Raw genomic sequence first — 24,057 nt, 5'->3', positions numbered from 1 at the left:
AGAGGGGCATTACACAGCAGGTTTGTGATGTGGTACATCCATTCCTGAATACTTTTTGTTCAAGAAGTGCCAGATAGATATACAGCATCCATTTTGGAGGCTTGCTTTCAGAGGCTGCTCCATTTGGTGAATGGATACAATGTATGAAATTTTACCAGAATGTAGGTCATCTACAATTTACCAAGGTGTATGGCTGCCGGTGTTGAAAATAAATGGTAGCATTCTTTCATCATTTTCACCATCAACTGCTTTAATGTCTTTAGGTAGGAGGGGGAGAGCATAAAGGCAGCATGTGTTATTTACACACACAGCCATCCCTCCTTTGGCTGTTTCACCACTAAGGTCCTCTTTATGGTGGAGAGTGTATCCCCTTAGTTCAAGGGCATCAGAGTTTAAAATATGCGCCCTAGAAATATAAATAGTATGTTTCCTGTGTTGGAAGTTGAATTACTTCACAAGTGCCTCCTTAATTAATTCTGTTTTGGTACAGTCACTAGTGTAAGTGTTTTAAATCTCTGCATGTAACAACCCTTTTGCTGAAATTTATGGAGTCATGCAGCACTTTCATAAATGGTACTCATGAAAGACATATCACATTTTGCAGCTGTGTACCTTGATATGATAAGGAAGCACTTCCTATGTATTTCACCAACTAAAGTTCCTGCCATATCACACAAGGCATTCTGGATATATAACAGTGATAGTTTATCAATTATAACATGCTGTCACTCACATTTGTGACTAAAAAATATCTTTTGGGAGCTGGTCTGTGCCCATAATTTCATCTCATATCTGAGGTGTGTTTTCAAGGTGGCTTAATTCAGGACTTTTCTTGTTGGGCTGGGTATTACTACTATCCAATAACACACCCAAACCACTGGTAATTTTTTTCCTTTTGATGATATAGGATTCATCAATGTTCCCTAAGCAACTAGTGATATATAAACACACAGGGAAAAAAACTGGTCATCTGCAGGAGGCATCACGCTAATATTGTGTAGCTACACTTCTATCCTTGATAATGGACTTGATTCAGGTACGATGAGTTCACAATTTTTTCAGGTATATCATAAGCAACCAAAGCCACTTGATGAGCAGATATTTTAGAAGTAAAAAATGTGGGGATGCTGACTGCTGCATTTTGCACACTGTTCCGAACAGTCCAGAGCAATTTCTACGGGATTAAGATTGGGCAGTTTAGCAGGTCAGTGAAAGAGCTACAGTGTGTCTCACTGTTGAACAAACCAAGTAGTATGTATATGTGCAGCTCTGTAAACACAGCATATTCATCATGAAAAACACAACACTTGGTCACTGAGAATGATGAAACAAAAATCTTGGTTCCTATCAATAATACATGAATAAGTAGGCACAAGTCATAGCACGAAAAACACCCCAAAAACATCACAGAACAACATCCAATATGAGCTATGTTCTTAAGACACTGTGTATTAAATACCTCATGGGGTCACTGATGCATTTGATGCCTCCCATCATTTAAAAAGAGGGAAAATCACAACTTCTTGTGATATAATACTATGTTTCCAGTCAGCTATCATCTTGTTTCTGTGTTGTTTGGTCAATTGAAGATGTGCAGGTTTAAATGCCACTGTGAGCAATGTGAACAAGGTACCTGAATCCAGAGGCCATTGTATGCAGCTGACTTTGTAATGTTTGCTTGGAATCTGGTTGAGATGAACCTGCATTCAGTATCATCATCAATCCCTGCTGAATTTGAAATTGATTTTCATTGAAAATGTGAGAGACAATGCTCTAATCTCTGTTGGTAGGATTTTTTAACCACTGTTCTTACACCATGTCACAATGCTGCAAGTGATATTGGCACACTTTGAAGTTGAGAGTACTATCTGATTATACATATATTTCATCAATCCCAACTGTTAAGGCTCAATCTTCATCCCCTGTGACTCACACAGCTCTACTGGAACATGCACAGAGCTTAAGATTACAGAGGACTGGCTGCACTCATCAGCATCCAGCTCAGAGCACTGGGATTTCCAAACTCATACCTATGCAACACTGACTGAGGTTTCAGAGAAGCTCGCCATTTGGCATAAACATGAAAGCACAAGGGACTTGCTGAATGCTTATGGGTGTGGCGAAGAATGTCCTCCAGCTCTTTCTTTTATCTGCTTTTGCTTTTATATCTTCACTCATTGCCATCACTTACAGAATCCTAGACAGACAAACAAGACTTCAAATAAAATCACAAGAGACTTATAAACAACTACCTTTGTGAATGAACTACACTTTTTTAAGGTTCTCCATATGTATCTCATTCTGAGATCTTCCACACAAACTAAAATGGTGATTCTGTCTTACATTACTTCAGATACATATCCTCACGTACCAAAATTTTGTGATCAATTTCAATGACTCCAACACAATGATTTAGTCCTACAAAATAAAATATTGTTCACATATGATGGGTCAGGCACCCATCTTTACACCAAGCAATGTTCACCTGTAGGTCCTCCTGTGTTTTGCAACCATTTTTAACATTGCAAATACACACATCAAAAAATGTTTTGCATCATCTCAGTTCCGAGAGCTCCTGAACCTGTACAGAAAACTGGAATAGAGATCAACATAAACACCATTTCCACACTTTTTATATCTCATGAAAACCACACATTGCATGTTGTACGAACGTACAACGAGACCTTCAGAGGTGGTGGTCCTGATTGCTGTACACACCGGTACCTCTAATACCCAGTAGCATGTCCTCTTGCATTGATGCATGCCTGTATTCATCATGGCATACTATCCCCAAGTTCATCAAGGCACTGTTGGTGTGACGCCAGGGTCACTTTCATTTCTGTTTGAAAGTTAATGGGTACATTTCCGTAACCAAATGAAATACTAATTCTGCACAACACTAGTTATTCTTCAGATTGTTCATATTAGAACTGGGCCTGCTTGGAATATGAGCATAGTGATGTTCTGCCTACTACTACTAGGTTTTCCTTTGGCGACCTTTGATACCATTCGGCCACATGATTGATTTCAGCTCCACCTACGAATGATTTCCTCCACCACAAGAAGTGGTGTCAATGCTGATTGTTTTCATTACGGTTCTGAAAAATTCAAAAGCTCAGTAACCCATATGAACCAAATATCATTTATTTTGATTTCAGTGTGTTCAACAAAGTATTAATAAACAACTTTTGTGATACAAGTTTGACACTTCAAAATTGCAGACAAAAGAGGTTATAATTCAATTTGATAGCATGGTTACCATGGATATGTTTTTAAATCGACTAACAGCTGCAATCCCTGCCACCTACTTTGTTTTTGTAGTCAGCACTGAATATGCAGACAAGTAACATTCAAAGCACACAATGCGGTGAACTTTTTCACTACCCATCAGCCCTCAGTTGTACTATATAGCATAGCAATTAGCCTCACTGTCAGAACCTTCAGAGTTTTCTCTTTCAGACATTCATACTCTGTTGACAACATATGTCACTAACATGCATGTGGCTGCAGCCTGATTAGAATTTTTGTTACATTGTAAATCAGACTCGAAGCCATGCTTTAAGTACTGAGAAGGAAGTGCAAATTTGTGTGTACCTGTGGACTATCATGCACAGAGAAATTAGTCAGGAATTTTCTCAACTGCCTCACCACTGATGAAGATGTATTCACAAAGACCTTTCAGCAGTCAGATCATTGTTAGCAGAGATATTGTGAATAGTTCATGCTTTTGAAGTTCTCAAGCTGCCCAGCAAGCATTTTCCACTGATTCTGAAGTGTGTGCAATGACCCCAGTGATGACCAACGAAATCTAACAGTACTTTTCTTCTGCTCCTAATATGACAATCATCTCTCAACCAATGGTGCCCCATGAACCTCTTACTGCTCCTCCTCGCATGGTTCAAAGATATCAGGCAGGATATACTTGTTACTGCCTAGTTGTCCTGACTATAGCTGTGCATTCAGGTCAGGACTGCTCTCTTTATAACACTGAGTGCTGACACACAGCAGAAGTATGTCAGAGTTTGACAGGTGCCTAGCCATGTGTTTTTATGATCGAGATCAACAAAACTGCAGGTTGTGGTCATGCACTGGCTCCAAAAAAAGCACTGTTTATACAAAGAAATCAGAACTGTCCCTGTTACATTATTGTATATACAAATATGTATATCTCTATGATGAATCAATCTATGAACTTTATAATTGGTTTTCAATGTGCATTTCATATTGTGGGCTTGCAGGCATCATGAAATTCAGTTGTCAAGTCAAACAAAGCTCTCTGAAGTTTAACTAAGTAATCAGAACAGTACCTTTCCTGTGGTTTCAAATCTGTCTGTAGAAAATATTTTTGGACTTAATGTCTATTCAGCTTTTCTATCCAACATACTGTTAATGCCAACCGGCCTTCATGGGCATGTCAAGAAACTGACACTTTATGTTCACAATTTGTGCCATTATTTGAGCCTTGTCTAGGGACAGTCCTAAATTTTCAGGCACACATTGCTTTAAAATCTTCTGCAGTAGTGCATTTTTTTTTTTAAGATCACCGTATTACGTTGTCCTTTTGCGACAAAGTGAAATTGGAATTAGCCTGGAACAGCAGCAATTTCCCTTCAGTCAATGGGCCTCTCTTTCAACGGTCATACTTAAGCCTGGTGACAACCTACATCAGTGTGGCGACTAAAATTACTATCAATGAAATGGATTCCTATATCTTACCTGAAACTCATTAACTTTTCCAAATTAGCTGGTGGTCAGTTCTTTTAGAAAACTAATCCAATGGACGACTTTTTCCAGCTTCTGTAACCAAGGACTCAGGTCATGAGTGAACCTGCTACTTTCCAAAGGTTTTCAGAACAGTCGATAGCATATACACAGATGGGGACAAAAGATCACAACACCAAGAAGGAGTTGTGTGACAAACTAAACCTTGTAGGCATTTTCCTACATCTGAAAGATGACATCTATTCCAATGTTGTGCCAGTCGCATAAGAGCAACGCTAATAGCACCAGTATGAGGATGCGAATCAGGTTTGCTTTAAATACACACTGTAACGGTCTTGAGTGTTAATTACCTTTGAGATTGGACATGTTGAGCTGATGTTTGCCAAGAATGCCTTTAAGATGACACAAACACCATTATCAACATCCTACCAAGATTGAACAAGGTCATGAAATAGGGTTGCAAGAAGTTGGATGTTCTTACTGGGATACTGCAGAATGAGTCAGCAGGAATGTAGCCACCATACATGATTGCTGGCAGTGGTGGCCACGAGAAGATACAGTCACAACAAGTTCAGGCTCCAGACAGCCACAAGACACTACGGAAAGGGAAGACCATCACATTTGGCATATGGCTTTGGTGTATCATACTGCATCTACAGCAGCAACGTGAGCATCATTTGACACAACAGTTACACAAGAAACTGTTAAAAATTGGTTACGTCAAGGACAACTATGAGATAGAAGCCCTGAAGCATGCATTCCACTGACTACAAAGCACCGCCATTTGTGACTTCAGTGGTGTCAAGTGAGGAGACAGGAGGGCAGTGTAGAGGTCTGTTGTATTTCCTGATGAAAGCTGGTTCTGCTTCAGTGCCAGGAGGCCAGTTGAAGACCTGCAACCAACCTGTCTGTGTGCTAGCATGCACATTCACATGACACCAGGAGCACTCTTGTGGTTGTCACCACACACCCTGGAAATTTGAACATCAATCTGGTAATTTGACCTCTTGAGCCGCCATTCATGAACAACATTGCAGGGAGTGTTTTCCCACATGATAACGCTTGCCCAAATACCATTGTTGTAACCCAAAATGCTCCACAGAGTGTAGACATGTTGGCTTTGCCTGCTTGATCACCAGATCTGTCTCCAATGGAGCACATATGGGACACCCAAGGACAACAACTCCAACATCATCCACAAACAACATTAACCGTCTCTGTATCGATCGACAAAGTGCAAGAGGCATGGAACTCCATCTCACAAACTGACATCTATCACCCGTATAACACAATGCATGCATGTTTGCCTGCCTGTATTCAACTGTCTGGTGGTTACACAGGTTATTAACGTATCAGCAATTTCACAGTTGCAATGGCTTATCTCATGTTTACGTTAACCTGTGATCTTGCAATGTTAATCACTTAAATATGTTTTCTAGACAAATGTATTCCCGAAATTTCATTACTCTACATTATTTTTTGGTGTTGCGAGTTTTTTTCCATCAGCGTATTCCTGAGTAAATACACTATTTTCACAACATCCCAGTTATGGGATGTACAAATTAAGAAAATCTCTGCATTTTGTGTCATGTTTTAGTGGCTCTATTTAAAAACTGTCTTAAGTAAAATTTTTCTAAATGTTCATTTTTTCAACCTTCCATCAATTACCAAGGATATGTGATCAGTAAAGAAGAGTTACAATCCACACAGGAATATGTTGAGGCAAATACAAGTATATCCATTCCCAAATCTGTCAAGATCTCTGCAAGATTACCTGTTATGCCTGATATATTCCTTGGGGAGCTCTTATTGCCAATTGTTAAAATCGGCTGCATTGTGTGTTCCTTTTCAATGGACCATAGCTCGCCTGTAATCACTGAGAACTGTGAAAACTTGTGTTAGCAATGTATCAGCCTTGGTTGCCATTGGCTATGGAAATGGATGCCTCCCCTCACAGTACTGGTGCTGTCCTTTCTCATAAGTTACTAGAAGTTTCAAAAAGCCTACACCTTAGAGCAGCCTCAAGAACCTTATCTGCAAATAGAGAATAAAGTGCTAGCTATCATTTTTGGAATGAGTAAATTTGGCAGTTTCCTTTATGAAAATAGTTTTCACTTAGTTACCATCAACAAGCCTTTGATATCTTTGTTTGCACCCTAGGCTAAGCTGCCAGAATGAATAGCTTCTTCTTCTTCTTCTTCTTCTTCTTCTTCTTCTTAGCATTCCAAAATAAACTTTTAACTCCAAGGTACATGCCACATTTACAAACTATCAGACGCACCTTAATTTTTAAGAATTTTTTAAAAAAATAACATTTTTACCATTTTTATTACTAGAGTGTACAGCCAGACTAAAAAAAATTCTTAGTTTATAAAACTGAACTGACCGTTAAAATCCCTGAAAATCATCTGAACTTTCTTCTTTTTCTTCTTCTTCTTCTCATCCTCCTCCTCCTCCTTCCTCTTTGTCGTCATTGTTGTTCTCTTCTTCACCACCATTGATAATGTTACTTCCGCTGCACTTTTTGAAAGATTTAACAATAATTTTGGCCCTCACTCTGGACCATGACTGCTGTATCCACTGACACACTTGTTTGATTGTAAGTCGTTCTAAACCTCCCTTTGGTGTGAATTCATGTTGGGTTTCATCTATCATCCATTTGTTCCATTCCTCTGTCATGAACAGTTTACTTATCAAGACATGAAGACGTTTCAATTGTGAAGTCCTCACAGAAGAACAGCAAGCTCTGTATTTCCCTGTCTCAATTTCTCTTTCACAGAATTTTTCAAATGACAACTAAACTGACCTAGCACAAGAAGAAAACTCCTCTTCAATATAGTACCTTTCCTTCTCTCCCACACTCTCCTTAATTACATACCAGCTTCTTCCATCCAACCATTATCATGTATGTGAACTCCGCCCGGTAATATTTCAGAAGGTTTTGGCATTGTTTTGTGCCTGAAAATGATTATTGGATTAAGTTTAGAACCATCAGCACAGCATGAAAGGACAGCATTGTATTGCTTTTTTTCCATGTCCATTTGTTTTTATGGTTACAGTTTTAGCACCTTTCATGACAACAGTTTGTTATTCAGCACATCAAATGTCAGAAACGTTTAGTCTATATTCATTATTTGGCTTAGTTCCACACTGGTTTTCTTTTGGTGTTGGATAATACAGTGATGAGAAGATAACATTCTTTCTTCATACTCTTGTGGCATTTCCTAGACCAGTAGCACCAATCAACTCCATCCTTAAAGTCCGCTAAGTTCTGGTGTGGCGCTAGCTTACAAGCATGTATTTAAATCATTTTTGTATTAATTCCAATACCATTTTGATGGCATCCTTTAATCCATTTTAATACATCATCTAGTTTTGGCCACTTTCCATTTAGTCCTCTGTTTGTATATTTAGTCTTTCTCATTTTTTCCATTTCTTCTTTGCTAGCCCACCAATCGCAAATGGCATTTCCTGTTGGTGGAGGGCCAAAATGCCACTCAGCTCCTCTGTTTCCATGTTATTCTGCATATGCTATTACTTTCAGTTTATAGCCTCCATTGTATGAATAACTTTTTTTTCCATTATGAAACTAGCTACTAACAAAAATATTGCACTGTTACTGGTAACACAAATCACATTCAGATCAAGTTCAATGACACTGTAGACTGCAATGACGCATCATAGGCTGGACAGCGTTCTGGGTTTGTGATGGCAAGGGTGGGAGGGAGGCAATGTTAGCAGGCATGTGAATCCCTACAACTCATGTTCATCGCATCTGTGCACTGCTGCGGCCAGCTGACTCCAAAGTTTCCAGATAGAGATGGGTTTCCCATGGCATCAAATATATGAACTGAACAAACTGCGCAAACTAAAATTCACCTATACTTGCTAAGGGTGCGTGGAGATGACACAGTAGGCATGAGTAATTGCAAGGTGGTGGATACTGCAAGTCAATAGTGGTGAAAAGAATGTGCACAAGAAGCCATACCTTTTCGACCCTGTTCAGCTTTCAGTTCTCATAATGATCTGTGTATTTCTACCCTTCAATTGTATGCACAAAAATGTTGGCTGTAACTACCTGGGCCAGACACTGTGCAACCTTGGTTATTTCAAAGTGTGTGTGAGATGGGTCCCACAATTACTTCAACAAGATGGGGAAAAAAAATCATCACATGGATATTTTTCAGGGCTTGTTGGACCAATAAGAGGCTAAGGTGACAATTTTCTGATCATCATCACTGCCAATAAGATGTAGTATCACCACTACAAGCTGGAATCCAAAGACAGTCCACAGAGGAATTATCTGCAAATTCTCCAACAAAGAAGTTGAAGACAAAGCCAATTTCTAGGCAAAGTGATGTGCACAGTCTTCTAGTATATGAAGGGTGTGGTTCTTATTTATGTCTGTAAGTCTAACACAACTGTCAATTAATACCACACTGACTAGGCTGAAAGCTGTAATTTCCAGAGACAAGCAAACACATAAATCCCACTGGCAACAATAATGTCAGGCTGCACAACAGAGCTGGTACTGTTTCCTATAAGCAGAGCATGAAGGCTCTTGACAAAAGTGCATAATGAATTGTGGGAGCTCTGTGGAAAAATGATAGTATGTTTCTGAAATCTTACTGTACTTAATGTGCTGCTGTGCTTTCTTTATCTTTCTAGTTTGCATTAAAATAAATTGGTGGCATTAGTTTCAAAATGATCCACATAGGATACTGGAAGACAGGATTTGTAGAGAGGAGGATGGGGCTGCAGACAGTGAATTTAAGGTCATAGGGCAGAGGAGGTGGTACAGAAATAAAAGATTTGTTACAAGGACAACTTCTGTCTATGTAACTCAGAGAAGCTGGTGTTGGAAAGGGGGCAAGGATCCAAGGGCACGGATGTCTAGCAGCCACTGAAATCTAGCACGTTGTGATCAGCATTTATTCTGCCACTGGGTGACTATGACTAACTATGAACTTGCTTGTATATCTTCTCTTTAGATGATGATGATGATGATGATGATGATGATGATGATGATGATGATAAGGAGTTATGCATATGGTCTTGGCAACCTACATCCTTACACACAACTACTTCACTTTTGATGGGGAAAGTTATACAAAAATAATCCATCCACAGGCATCCCCATGCCAACCTCTTTGTGGACTATTTAGAAGAAACCATTCTACCCATCCAAAATCTCTGATCAGTTGTCTGGTCCAAATTCATTAGCAATATAGCAAAGGACTTGGAAGAGCAGTTGAATGGAATGGACAGTGTCTTGAAAGGAGGATATAAGATGAACATCAACAAAAGCAAAACAAGGATAATGGAATGTAGTCTAATTAAGTCGGGTGATGCTGAGGGAATTAGATTAGGAAATGAGGCACTTAAAGTAGTAAAGGAGTTTTGCTATTTGGGGAGCAAAATAACTGATGATGGTCGAAGTAGAGAGGATATAAAATGTAGGCTGGCAATGGCAAGGAAAGCGTTTCTGAAGAAGAGAAATTTGTTAACATCCAGTATTGATTTAAGTGTCAGGAAGTCATTTCTGAAAGTATTTGTATGGAGTGTAGCCATGTATGGAAGTGAAACATGGACGATAAATAGTTTGGACAAGAAGAGAATAGAAGCTTTCGAAATGTGGTGCTACAGAAGAATGCTGAAGATTAGATGGGTAGATCACATAACTAATGAGGAAGTATTGAATAGGATTGGGGAGAAGAGAAGTTTGTGGCGCAACTTGACCAGAAGAAGGGATCGGTTGGTAGGACATGTTCTGAGGCATCAAGGGATCACCAATTTAGTATTGGAGGGCAGCGTAGAGGGTAAAAATCGTAGAGGGAGACCAAGAGATGAATACACTAAGCAGATTCAGAAGGATGTAGGTTGCAGTAGGTACTGGGAGATGAAAAAGCTTGCACAGGATAGAGTAGCATGGAGAGCTGCATCAAACCAGTCTCAGGACTGAAGACCACAACAACAACAACAACATCTTCACAATCTGGACCTTGGGCCAAAACAGTGTCCCAGTACCTCCACAGCCTCAACACCATCTCTTCCATCTAATTCATCTGGGCCTTCTCAACATGCATTCCTGGATAGTCACCATCTCTTCAGTGGCTTCAAACAAACCTCTGTTCACAGCAAGCTAACTGGCCACCAACAGTACCCACATTGTGACACCTATCATCCCCATCACCCAATACGTCTGCAACCTGTGGTCTAGTAGTCAGCGTTGCTACCTCTAGATTGCAGGATGCCAGGTTTGGTTCTTGGCCAGGGTGCAGATTTTCTTTGCTTGGAGATTGGGTGTTCGTCTTGTCCTAATTATTTCTTCTCATTATCATTGACACACATTTAGCTGAAGTGGCATAAAATAGAAATATTTGCATCAGGAATGGCTCTGAGCACTATGGGACTCAACATCTTAGGTCATAAGTCCCCTAGAACTTAGAACTACTTAAACCTAACTAACCTAAGGACATCACACACACCCATGCCCGAGGCAGGATTCGAACCTGCGACCGTAGCAGTCCCGCGGTTCCGGACTGCAGTGCCAGAACCGCACGGCCACTGCGGCCGGCTTGCATCAGGAGGCCGAACAACTACATACAATGTCTTCTGGCCTACAATGCCATATGATCATTTCATTTATTACTGAGTATTATCCTGTTGTAGAACAATACAATCGTATCATTCACCAGCCTAATTTTACTCATCCTATACTCATACATTCGTCTCTGTCATCATCCTCTTCCCCTTTTCTATCTTACCCTGCCTACAGCCAGAAGGAGGTGACCTATGGCACATTTTTATACTGAGTACCTGCTCCCTGTCCCTCATGGCTATTAGTCATTCTTCCCTAGCCTTCCCTCCTAAACACCATCTCCTTTCTCCCTTTATGCACTCCATCTGACAATCACTCACCACAGTCAAGCTGCAGTGCCAGCACAATGTAGTGACCAGAAACATTGTAGCAGAGCTATGTATGTTTATTGACAAAAGATTCGTTCAAAAGCTAGTAACAGTCTGTCTTGTTTAAGTGTGGGCTGACAACTCAGCACCTCACTTATGTGGTAAGTTATTATCTGTATTTCTTTCATCATTTATATTCCACCAAGGAATTTTCATTAGCGCATTTGTATTCAGACCTTATATAACAAGTAACAGCTGATTAATTTGATTAACGTAAGATACTGAGCACACATCAACATTTTTCATTGTTAAATTGGTTGTTTGCTTGCATATTTGGAACTAAAAATTTGCACATTTTTCAAGTCCATATGTAACTTGATTAACGTAAGATACTGAGCACACATCAACATTTTTCATTGTTAAATTGGTTGTTTGCTTGCATATTTGGAACTAAAAATTTGCACATTTTTCAAGTCCATATGTATATCATGCATATTAATGTCATCTAGGTTACAGTGACATATGAACTGTTACCATGCACATCTCAATGCACTGAGTATCAGCATCATGGCAAGGATGATGCAACTACTACTTTCCCACTTAACTGCTCATGTGAGATATTGTGTACTGAAACCCATGCAAGAAAAGAACATGCTGTAATGCTGCATCTACACCATGCGATCAAAAGTATCCAGACACCCCAAAAACATACTTTTTCATATTAGGTGAATTGTGCTGCCACCTACTGCCAGGTACTCCATATCAGTGACCTCAGTAGTCATTAGACATCATGAGATAGCAGAATAAGGTGCTCCGCAGAACTCACAGACTTCAAACGTGGTCAGGTGATTGGATACCACTTGTGCTATACGTCTGTACGCGAGATTTCCACACTCCTAAACATCCCTAGGTCCACTATTTCCAATGTGACAGTGAAGTGGAAATGTGAAGGGACACGTACAGCACAAAAGCGCGCAGGCCGATCTTGTCTGTTGACTGACAGAGACCACAGACAGTTGAAGAGAGTCATACTATGTAATAGGCAGACATCTATCCAGACCATCACACAGAAATTCCAAACTGCATCAGGAGCCACTGCAAGAACTATGACAGTTAGGTGGGAGGTGAGAAAACTTGGTTTTCATGATCGAGCAGCTGCTCATAAGCCACACATCACGCCGGTAAATGTTGAACGATGCCTCACTTGGTATAAGAAGTGTAACCGTTGGACAAGTGAACAGTGGAAAAACATTGTACGGAGTGATGAATCACAGTACACAATGTGGCAATCCGATAGCAGGGTGTGAGTACGGGGAATGCCTGGTGAATGTCATCTGCAGCATGTGTAGTGCCAATAGTAAAATTCGGAGGTGGTGGTGTTATGGTGTGGTTGTGTTTTTTTATGGAGGGGACTTGCAACCCTTGTTGTTTTGCATTGCACTATCACAGCAAAGCCTACACTGATGTTTTAAGCATCTTCGTGCTTCCCTTTGTTGAAGAGCAATTCGGGGGTGGCGACTGCATCTTTCAACATGATCGAGCACCTGTTCATAATGCACGGCCTATGGTGGAGTGGTTACATGTCAATAACATCTCTGTAATGGGCTGGCCTGTGCAGAGTTCTGACCTGAATCTTATAGAACACCTTTGGGATGTTTTGGAATGCCAACTTCGTGCCAGACCTCACTGACCGACATCAATATCTCTCCTCAGTGCAGCACTCCATCAAGAATGGGCTACCATTCCCCAGGAAACCTTCCAGCACCTGATTGAACATATGCCTGCGAGAGTGGAAGCTGTCATCAAGGCTAAGGGTGGCCCAACACCATATTGAATTCCAGCATTACCGATGGAGGGCGCCATGAACTTGTAAGTCATTTTCAGCCAGCTGTCCGGATTCTTTTGATCACATAGTGTATCTAAGACTTAAAAAATACGTTTGATGGGATTCTCTGAAGTCCACATTTACAAGGAAAGACTGAATACAGAATATTTTACTTTAAATCAAGAGATTATTTTCCTTTGTTGAATTTTATGCAAAAAAAAAAAAAAAAAAAAAAAAAAAAAAAACGGATGTAATTGGAAAAAAAAACCAAATGTAATTGACAAAAAACACACACAGAAAATTATTTGCTATATATTTTCCAAGCTACAGTTTTCCAGATTTGTCATTGTCTTCCCCCCACACATTATAAAATTTGTGCTGTTATTCGACAGCTTACAAATATGAAAGCTCTTATTTACAGATATAAAGACTTTCCCTGGAAACACTATTAGTACACACTTCTGTGAACATTTACCATGCAGAAATCACTAATGTTACAGGCACTATGAAACATACTACGGAAATTGTAAAAGCATAGACAAGAAACAAAAGTTATTGACATTAAACAGTTAGGTACATCCAAAATACAATAACAGTTTCTGAAGGTGCTATCTTTTTGTAACTCTTAAAAATAAATAATTACTGATATTATATTTTACCAAGTTGACATCTACTTCCAGCTCCCAAAATCTGTCATTCATTATTCCAGCATTGTTTACAACAATGTCAAGGCAGCCAAATTCAGAAATTGTTGTCTGAAAAGATTCTGTAATGAAACATAGTGAAGTCACTGATTACTATCAGATTTGAAACAAAGTATTGTAGCTTTAAAATGTGCATTCCAATTGTGGTAGGTTGTGTGTGTATTTCAGCAGTTAACTCCATGGTTGATGAAAGCTACGAGTGTTGTTTGAAAATGTAACCTACTCACAACAAGAACACTCAACTCCTCCTTTTCAAACACAAATTTCTGTTGCTTTTATTTTCCACATTCCATTTATACGAAGATTCAAACATTTTGACATTACATAGATATCATGCATTATGTACAACAACCAAAAGGAAAGACAACAATGGTTCACTAAGATTATTCCGTCATTGTGGGCAAAAGACAGACTAACATTAGTTCTAAGAGAGATCTGCTAAATGGTGTGAATCATGTATGGAGCATTCATTGAGTCTCCTAATGACTCAGTAGATTTTCAAATACATGTGACACCCTAAACTGTCATACTGTTGACATTTTAGTGGCTGCCATATTTCTCATTGACCCTTGGTATTAGAACTGGGTTCTTTAATCTGTATCATGCAGGGAACTATTTTTTTCTATATGAGCAATCATCTACAAGAGATGCATGTTACACTGACTTCAGAATGATTTGAGAAGAGCTGAAGGATTTGAATAACACTCTTTCCAAATACAAAACATGTTAGAACAATTGCTTCAACTTATTCAACAGTGATGACCATACTGGAATTTTGTCAGTTTCCTTTGATAGCACTGTGCTGAACCAAAAAGGGATAGTTCTAAACTTAATAAGATGTATCTAGTTAGTGTAACTATATAACATAATAAGAAAAACTTTGTTTAGAGTGAATCTAGGGTAGACAACCACTGAGACTCAGTGGGATGGCTCAATGGAGGTACAAGTAAAATATCACTACCTAGCAGCAAGTAATGTTACAGGGATAGGTGTCACCAGAAATTTATTCGGAGGAGGAGGCAGCCTTTAAAATCGCCATATTTGGTAAAAATGAGTTGATCCGTTCGAGACATGTCATGCCACAAGAACTACATTTCAAAGGTGTGCAAAGAATGTATTATATTCCAGAGAATTGATGGTTACCTACGGTGTAGGAAAATTCTGTAATGAATAAATAGTCTGTACTCAAAATAGAGAGGGCAAATGCCACCTCTTGACCTATCAACCCACTTACAGATGCTTATGGTTACAGGGTGCATTGGAGTTGCATATAGGATGCAAATACAAGAAAAAAATACTGTGTCACATTTTAAAACAAAACATACAGTTATAAGCACATCAAATTCAAGTTGACAGAGCTATAACAAAGTGACAGAATATGTCACATTTTAACAGAAACAATAAATAATGAACTGGATGTTACAAGTCTGTTGGCATTTGGCAATGAAGTAGCTTTCTCCACATGAAGAAATGAAAACCAGATAAGGAGAATTGCATGACACTATGTACGATGCTGTGGTATATCGAGAGGTTGTAACAATGGAAAATTTTACTGAAATGCAGGAGGATCCGCAATGAATTGACGCACGGTGCAGGGAATGGCAAATGAATCTCAATGTAGACAAGTGTAATGTGCTGTGAATACATAGAAAGAAAGATACTTTATCATTTAGCTACAATATAGCAGATCAGCAACTGGAACCAGTTAATTCCATAAATTATCTGGGAGTAGGCATTAGGAGTGATTTAAAATGGAATGGTCATATAAAGTTGATTGTCGGTAAAGCAGAGGCCAGACTGAGATTCATTGGAAGAATCCTAAGGAAATGCAATCCGAAAACAAAGGAAGTAGGTTACAGTACACTTGTTCGCCCCCTGCTTGAATATTGCTCACCACTGTGGGATCCGTACCAGATAGGGTTGATAGAAGAGAGAGAGAAGATCCAACAGAGAGCAGCGTGCTTCGTCACAGGATCATTTAGTAATCGCGAAAGTGTTACAGAGATGATAGACAAACTCCAGTGGAAGACTCTGCAGGAGAGACACTCAGTAGCTCAGTATGGGCTTTTGTTGAAGTTTCGAGAACATACCTTCACCGAGGAGTCAAGCAGTATATTGCTCCCTCCTACATATGTCTCGCAAAGAGACCATGAGGATAAAATCAGAGAGATTAGAGCCCACATAGAGGCATACTGACAATCTTTCTTTCCACGAACAATACGAGACTGGAATAGAAGGGAGAACCGATAGAGGTACTCAAAGTACCCTCTGCCACACACCGTCAGGTGGCTTGCGGAGTATGGATGTAGATGTAGATATGTAACTTTTCAGAAGGGGAATGTGAAGTGCTATGTTGTAAATGACCCCTGATTTTTTGACACTAGCAGTGCATTACAATTACTGACAGTTGTGGACTATGTGAACATTACTGTGGACCACCTGCATCCCATACTGCTTAATGTCTTCTCTGATGGTGGTGGCATCTTCCAGCAGGATAATTGTCCATGCACATGGCCAGAATCATGGCACAGTGTTTTGAGGAGCCAAATAATCAAATCACATTGTTCTCCACCGAACATGCCTGATCTGAACCTGATGGGGGGCATCCGGGGTACTGCTGGGCAACAGACACATGAACATAAACCACTGGGCTATAATTTAAGGGAACTGTATGACCCATGAATAAATATATGGTACCACATACTTATAGAAACCTACCAAAGACTTGTCTAATTTATGTCTCACAGGTTCACTGCTGTACTGAATTTCACAGGTGGAGCAATATGCTATTATACAGGTGGTCACACTGTTGATAAGTAAGCCGTAACATAATATGCTGTTGTCAGGTACTCGAGCAACATTACTCATGCAGAAAAGACAACATTAATGAGGTGTACATTTTTGAAAATCGTTTTACTGAGGCATACATTTTTGAAAATCGTTTTACTGTCTGTCAACACACACACACACACACACACACACACACACACACACACACACACACACACACACACACACACACGATTTACTTTGCACTGTTTTCACCATGTGCATCACAAATAATATTTGTTTCAGACAGAGACATTGACACATGCAAAAAAGCTGTTCTTACATATACAAAAGACTGCAGCCGTTTGTGTAACAATATCATGATTCTTCATGAGGATTTTGCATAGTGAAAACTTGTGGATTTACATCATTTCTGCTTGTTATAGCAAAATATATGCTTCAGTGAATCTCCCACACATCAGCAAGCCATGAAGCCCCCATATTACAAAAACCTACGTCCCTAGACATTTTAAAATATGTCACTTTTAAGCCTTTCTACAAGGGTGAGTTCACAGATGTCAATAACTACCAAACAATCTCTCATTTCACTTTTGAGAAGTTAATGTACTCCCATTTTTTCACTCACCTATGTAATAATAAGATACAATGAAATGACAAAAATCCTGGGATACCTCCTAACATTGTGTTGGACCTCCTTTTGCCTGGCATAGTGCAGCAACTTGACATTGCACAGACTCAACACATCATTGGAAGTTTGCTGTAGAAATACTGAGCCATGCTGCCTCTACAGCCATCCATAATTGTGAAAATGTTACTGGTGCATGATTTTGTGCACAAACTGAACTCTCGATTATGTCGCATAAATGTTCGATGGGATTCATACTGTGTGATCTGAATGGCCAAATCATTCACACAAACTGTCTTCAAACCAATCGCAAACAACTTTGGCTGAGTGACAGTTGTTTGGGGACATGCAGTCCACGGATTGCTGCAAATAGTCTCCAAGTAGCTGACCATAACCATCTTCAGTCAATGATTGGTTCTGTTGGATCAGAGGACCCAGTCCATTCCATGTACACACGAGTCCACATCATTATGGAGTCACCACCAGATTACACAGTACCTTGTTGACAACCTGGGTAAATGGCTCCATGGGGTCTGTGCCGCACTCTAACCCTACCACCAGTTCTTGCCAACTGAAATCAGGACTATCAGACCAGGCCACAGTGTTCCAGTCATCTAGAGTCCAACCAATATAGTCACGAGCCCAAGAGAGTCACTGCAGGCAATGTTGTACTATTAGCAGAGTCACTCACATCATTTACCAGCTAACGTAGCCCATTAACAAATTTTGCCGCATTGTCCTAAAGGATACATTCATCATACATCCCACATTGATTCCTGCAATTACCTCACACAGTGTTGCTTGTCCTTAGCATTGAAAAACTCTATGCAAACGTCACTGATCTCCGTCATTAAGGAAGCCATGAGCCACTGTATTGTCCTTGGTGAGAGGTAATGCCCAAAATGTGGTATTCTTGCCACATTCTTGACACTGCGGATCTCGGAATACTGAATTCCCTATCAATTTCCAAAATGGAATGTCCCATGCATCTAGCTACAACTAAAACTCCACATTCAAAGTTTTAATTCATGTGGCCACAGTCATACTAGCAACCTTTTTACATTAATCACCTGAATACAAATGACAGCTTCGGCACAGCACTCCCTTTTATATCATGTACACACCATACTACTGTCATCTGCGTATATGCATATCGCTATCCCATGACTTGTCACTTCAATATATTTAGTCAATAACAGGTTGTATATCAAAATGGCCACTAGGATGTACACTGATCAACCAAAACATCATAACAACCTGCTTAATATCATAATGTCCGACCTTTGAACACAATACAACAATGATTCTAACAGCACTGATTCACCAAGTCCTTGGTAGGAATCGGGAGGTTGGTGGCATCAGATGTTTATGCACAAGACACACAATTCCCATAAATTACCAGCCAGTGGTCCATTGGTGTGGCGCTGGTGCCCAACAGTGGCCTAGATATTTTCCATTGGATTCAGATTAGATGAATTTAGTGGTGAAGACATCAACAAGAGCTCTCTTTCATGCTCCAAGAACCACTTAAGTAGGATTACTGCCTTATGACAACTGTCACCCTGCTGGAAGATGGTACCACTGTTAAGGAAGACATCAAGTGTGAGGGGACACAGGTGGTTGTAGTAATGTCCACGTAGTTCACAGTTGTTAAGGTCCCTTCAATTACCACTACATTTCCCATTGGAGGCCATGCGAATTTTCTTCGCTGCATAATATGACCTCCACTACTGTGTGTCTATGTGGCAATGCATCTGGACACATTCAAGATCACGATCTAACAGGAAGCATAATTAATCTGTCCAGGTGACTTCTTTCAATTAATCTATAGTCCAATCTCTATGATCCAATGCACACTGCAGTCTTAACTGATGATGATGTTGGATCAACATGAGAATTGCTAGAAAAAGAGAGAGTGCTTGAGAGCTAGTGTAAATCCTGTTTTCTATTTTGTGTTTCTGTGCTCCATACACTGATCTGCCATAGGTGAGTAGTTGCCTTTCCCTAACTTTACATATTGCTCCATCCATGAATTTCCATCACTGTTATCGCAAAAGCTACATTTTTAAGATATACAAGCAAAGTACCCATGGTTTAAACTAATCTCATATTAATCCCTTTCCCATCCTTCTTGCTGTCCATCTCCTCTTCTCACTTCTGAGAATTTCTTCTTTTCCCTTTTTGTCTACCACCTCCTCCCCCTATCTGCTTTCATCTCCTCCTACTCCCTTCTCTCTCCAAATTATCAACTCCACCCCAATAGATGGTTGCTGGCTCTTATCCCCACAGTATTTCTTTCCAGATAGTAATCAAACAATGGAAAATCCAGGACAGAATGTAATTGTGCCTATCTGCGACTCAGCATCTCAGATATATGGCAAGTAGCAACTTTCCAGATAGTAAGTATTATGCTTGCTAAGTTAAAACCCACTTCCTTTCGTCTTTCCCTCTCCTTCCCTCTTTCCTGATGAGGCAACAGTTTGTTGCGAAAGCTTGAATTTTGTGGGTATGTATGTGCCTGTTTGTGTTTCTATCGACCTGCCAGCGCTTTCGTATGGTAAGTCTATATATATATATATATATATATATATATATATATATATATATATATATATATATATATATATATATATATATGACTTACCAAACGAAAGCGCTGGCACGTCGATAGACACACAAACATACACACAAAATTCAAGCTTTCGCAACAAACTGTTGCCTCATCAGGAAAGAGGGAAGGAGAGGGAAAGGCGAAAGGATGTGGGTTTTAAGGGAGAGGGTAAGGAGTCATTCCAATCCCGGGAGCGGAAAGACTTACCTTAGGGGGAAAAAAGGACACACACACACACACACACACACACACACACACACACACACACATTTAAAGACAAAATTCCACACTATATATATATATATATATATATATAAAAAAAACCTATCTGTACACATCATTCACCTGTGTCTCCAGCAAATTTTGTCCTACAATTTCCTTTTCATGCAGCTCAATGATTATCGCTTATATCTTCTCAACTATGTGCTGCACAATGATATAATTTTTTAGGTACATTCAGTGGCATATGTGGATACTGTCTACAAAATGTGTTGTGACTGGAGTTAGTAGCAAAGAAGCAATATAGTTGAACTTCATGCATGATTCAGCAGTTTTTCACACATCTCAGTGTTTATGATGTCATGTCCTGAACTATGTATTGTATAATGATATAATTTTGCAGGTACATTCAGTTGTCTATGTGAAGACTGTCTACAAAGTGTATTGTGAGTACAGTTAGTAGCAAACAAGTAACAAATTAAAACACAACTGATGTGGCAGTTTTTCTGCATGAACAGTGAAAATGTTTTCCCTTTCATGATTTTGTGGGGGGGAGGGGGGCACTGTCATCAAGAAAGAAGTTTTTTTTTTTTTAAGCATTTTTGAAATGATTTGCAGAATTTGTTGCAAGTCACTAAGTTCTCTCGTCATCAAATACTTGATGAATAAAGTCTGGGTATTTGCATATCGTGGGCTGCACTTCTTGTCACCTACACCCCTTCGGTGGGTAAATGGTCCTTACCCAACCTTTGATTCTTTCCAAACAGTAAGTGATATGGGTACTGAATTTGGTTGAAACTGATCCAGTGGTATAGGAGTAGATGTGGTACATATGTACATGCATACATTTTTTATAATACATATGGGTATATCACTCTGCACACATTTGGTACACTTCCGATTCAACAACTGAAATGTAGTTAAGTTACAACAAACCTCAGAAGGCTGACACTGCTTCTGCATCTGGAGAAACTGCAATGGGAATACAATAGTACCTAACTATAGGGCAGTTAAGAGTTCATATTTCATATTAACAATACAGCATTTCATTTTGGTCAGGCATTTGAATCAATTACTTTTGCAGATGATACACATATTGCCACTTCATAAAGTGAGGAAACAAATAATGATATTTTGTGAAAGTTATTAACTGGCTTTGCAAATATGAGGCAGCATCAAACTTGGGGGTGGAGTGGACAATACAGTTCATCTGCACAGATTTTATCAACTATATATAATAAATGAAGCATGAAGTTCCAAGTTACTGTCTATAATTGTTGATGAAGACACATTATACATACATCTTGTGAGTCCAAAAAGTTATGAGACTAAAAAATAGAGTAAGATTAAGATATTCTTCATCGTCCACCTCCCCCCCCCCCCAAAGAAGTGGGTGTGCTGGCAGGGCATGCTACTGAGACTAGTGGTGATTAAATTGGTCCTGGAAGAGAGATGGAGGAGGGAAAATTGAGTGACACACACACACACTGGATATGCACCACAGACCAAACCAGTGGCAGTAAAGGAAGGATGGTGTCATCAAATAATGTACATGGCATTCAAAGATAGGTTTTCTAGTATGGAAAGTTGACAGAACACATCTCCTGAACTTCCCTGATATGACACCACTTCTGCAAGAAATACAAAGGAGGAACACATTGCACAAACTATTAGATTATAAAACTGTTCCTAACAAACCAATTTTATTGTTTTGTAATTAGCACTTGCAAATTTTTGTCACAGTTCCAGTAATGAATGAAAGGTCAAATATTACATCTCAGCTGACGCATACTTTTGTTGAAATCCACCCTGAGAATGGAGCATTTTTCAACACTTCATGGGACATTTTCAACACCTAAACAACAACAGTTGTTTTTATTTTTAAGTCAACAAAACATATATTAAATATTGATGTACTAGTCGTATAACATATCTGTGGTTGCAAATGCAAAAAATTACACATAAATATCATTGTTCTTTCCTGCAAACATCACAGATTCAAAAACATTTACATTTAGTCCTTAAATAATCACTACTTAAGTCCATAATTTCACAATCGAACTTGCCCTGTAAAACGGCTTAATCATCATCACATTCAGAAAATTTGTTCAGCGTAACTTTTCTCGCAACCTCCAATTTAATTTTTTGTTTATTTTCCAGATTTGATTTTCTTCGGCCCCAATCATTTTTCTGGCTTACCAATGATTTTCTTCTTTCTTCTGCCAGTTTTGGCTTTTCCAAATGCCTTTGGAAAAGGACTGATATCTTCACCTAGGTCTCATTTACTTGTGCTTGATTGCAGTCCTTTGCTTTTGATGTTGTTGGCCTAAGACTACACAACAAAATTGCTGGAGTTTGTTTGCTTGTGCTAGGTTCATATTCAGTTGTGCTGTTTCCTTCTGGAGGCAAGAAACCTACTAATACATCCATGGTGTATGTTCAGTCTTATACGAAAGTAACTGAATGAGTATCTTATCCCTAATACAAAATATATATCTGTCTGATGTTTCCATTTATTAACAGCTGTTGCTCTTGGGTTTCAGGTTTCCATAAGGGAAGCAGATAACATCCCTGACCCAGTCAAATTTGTTATTTTGTTTGTGCCCTTACTACTATGTATGCTAGAGCCCATTAGTTTTGCATTTTGTAAGCAAGATATATTTGTTTGTCAGTGCATAGTTAATATTTCTAACTTTTAATAATGTAATTGTAACATTTAAATTCCTCATCTTTGAAAACTTGTATACCATGAGTGAAGCTGGTGCTTGATTACTGTCACCCAGTGTAATATTATCTGCATTCTGTATCTCACCCTATCAAATGCACTACACTAGACATCCCAAACAGATCTACAGCAGTTTTAAGAGACATGCCATATTTTCCTGCTTTCATGGCGTTTGCGATTTTTTCCTCATTCACTTCTGATTTAATACAATTCTCTCTATAATTTCATAACATATTACCCAAGTCAACGGGAAAGCAACTTACTTTGGACCTATTACTCCACATAGTTATATATTACTGCCCAAATAAATTATTTTGATGGGCTGCAGGTACACTTCAAGAGTGTTGAAATCTAGGCCCACAGGTTTATTGAAATCTTCCCCAAGTGCAGCCATCAAGATTAATGCAGTGTTGTACTTACTTTACAAAAAGTGTTTGAAGTAGTGTATGGAATTTTAAATACAGCAGCTCCCAATAAATGGGGAGGATGAGTATGATGTGCCTCAGTTACCTTGGTGTACAAAAATTGTGCTATTCAAAAACTGTGTACTTTTCACAGCATCACACCATGTTTACATAACAGTACAGCACAGTCAGCAACTGTTCGAATAAGGAACTGTCAACCAATTACACAGAGGTTGCAGTGGTGAGTAACTGAAATTGTTTAACGGTGTCCGTATTTTAAATGTGGCACCATCCCCTCCCTAACCCCTACTGGTTAGTCTACAGTCTTTAAAACTGTGGCACATGCTCATTTTGTCTACTTCGAAAACGAGAAAAATTTCTGACGCTCTTCGTATTTCACTCACTCGCAAAAAGGACGGATTTTAAATTTGACAGATGAGTAAAAAATGATTATGATAAGGTGGCTTCTACACTACTAGACTGTCATTTTATCACAAGCAGAACCGTAAATATTGAAGTATTT

At 39.2% G+C, this 24,057-nt stretch overlaps 1 protein-coding gene across 2 annotated transcripts in view; it reads right to left on the bottom strand.

Moving 5' to 3' along the window:
- Positions 1–24,057, bottom strand: part of LOC124605671 (15-hydroxyprostaglandin dehydrogenase [NAD(+)]-like) — an 88,133-nt gene that overhangs the window by 63,513 nt on the left and 563 nt on the right. For both annotated transcript variants that reach the window (XM_047137519.1, XM_047137520.1), the window contains exon 3: positions 14,116–14,222. In XM_047137519.1, coding sequence (XP_046993475.1) covers positions 14,116–14,222 — 107 coding nt within the window. The remainder of the gene's footprint in view (positions 1–14,115; positions 14,223–24,057) is intronic.

This window comes from Schistocerca americana, chromosome 3 (genome assembly GCF_021461395.2).
Source record: "Schistocerca americana isolate TAMUIC-IGC-003095 chromosome 3, iqSchAmer2.1, whole genome shotgun sequence".
In the NCBI taxonomy this organism is placed as follows: domain Eukaryota; kingdom Metazoa; phylum Arthropoda; class Insecta; order Orthoptera; family Acrididae; genus Schistocerca; species Schistocerca americana.
This window is presented reverse-complemented; position numbering and strand designations above follow the sequence as displayed.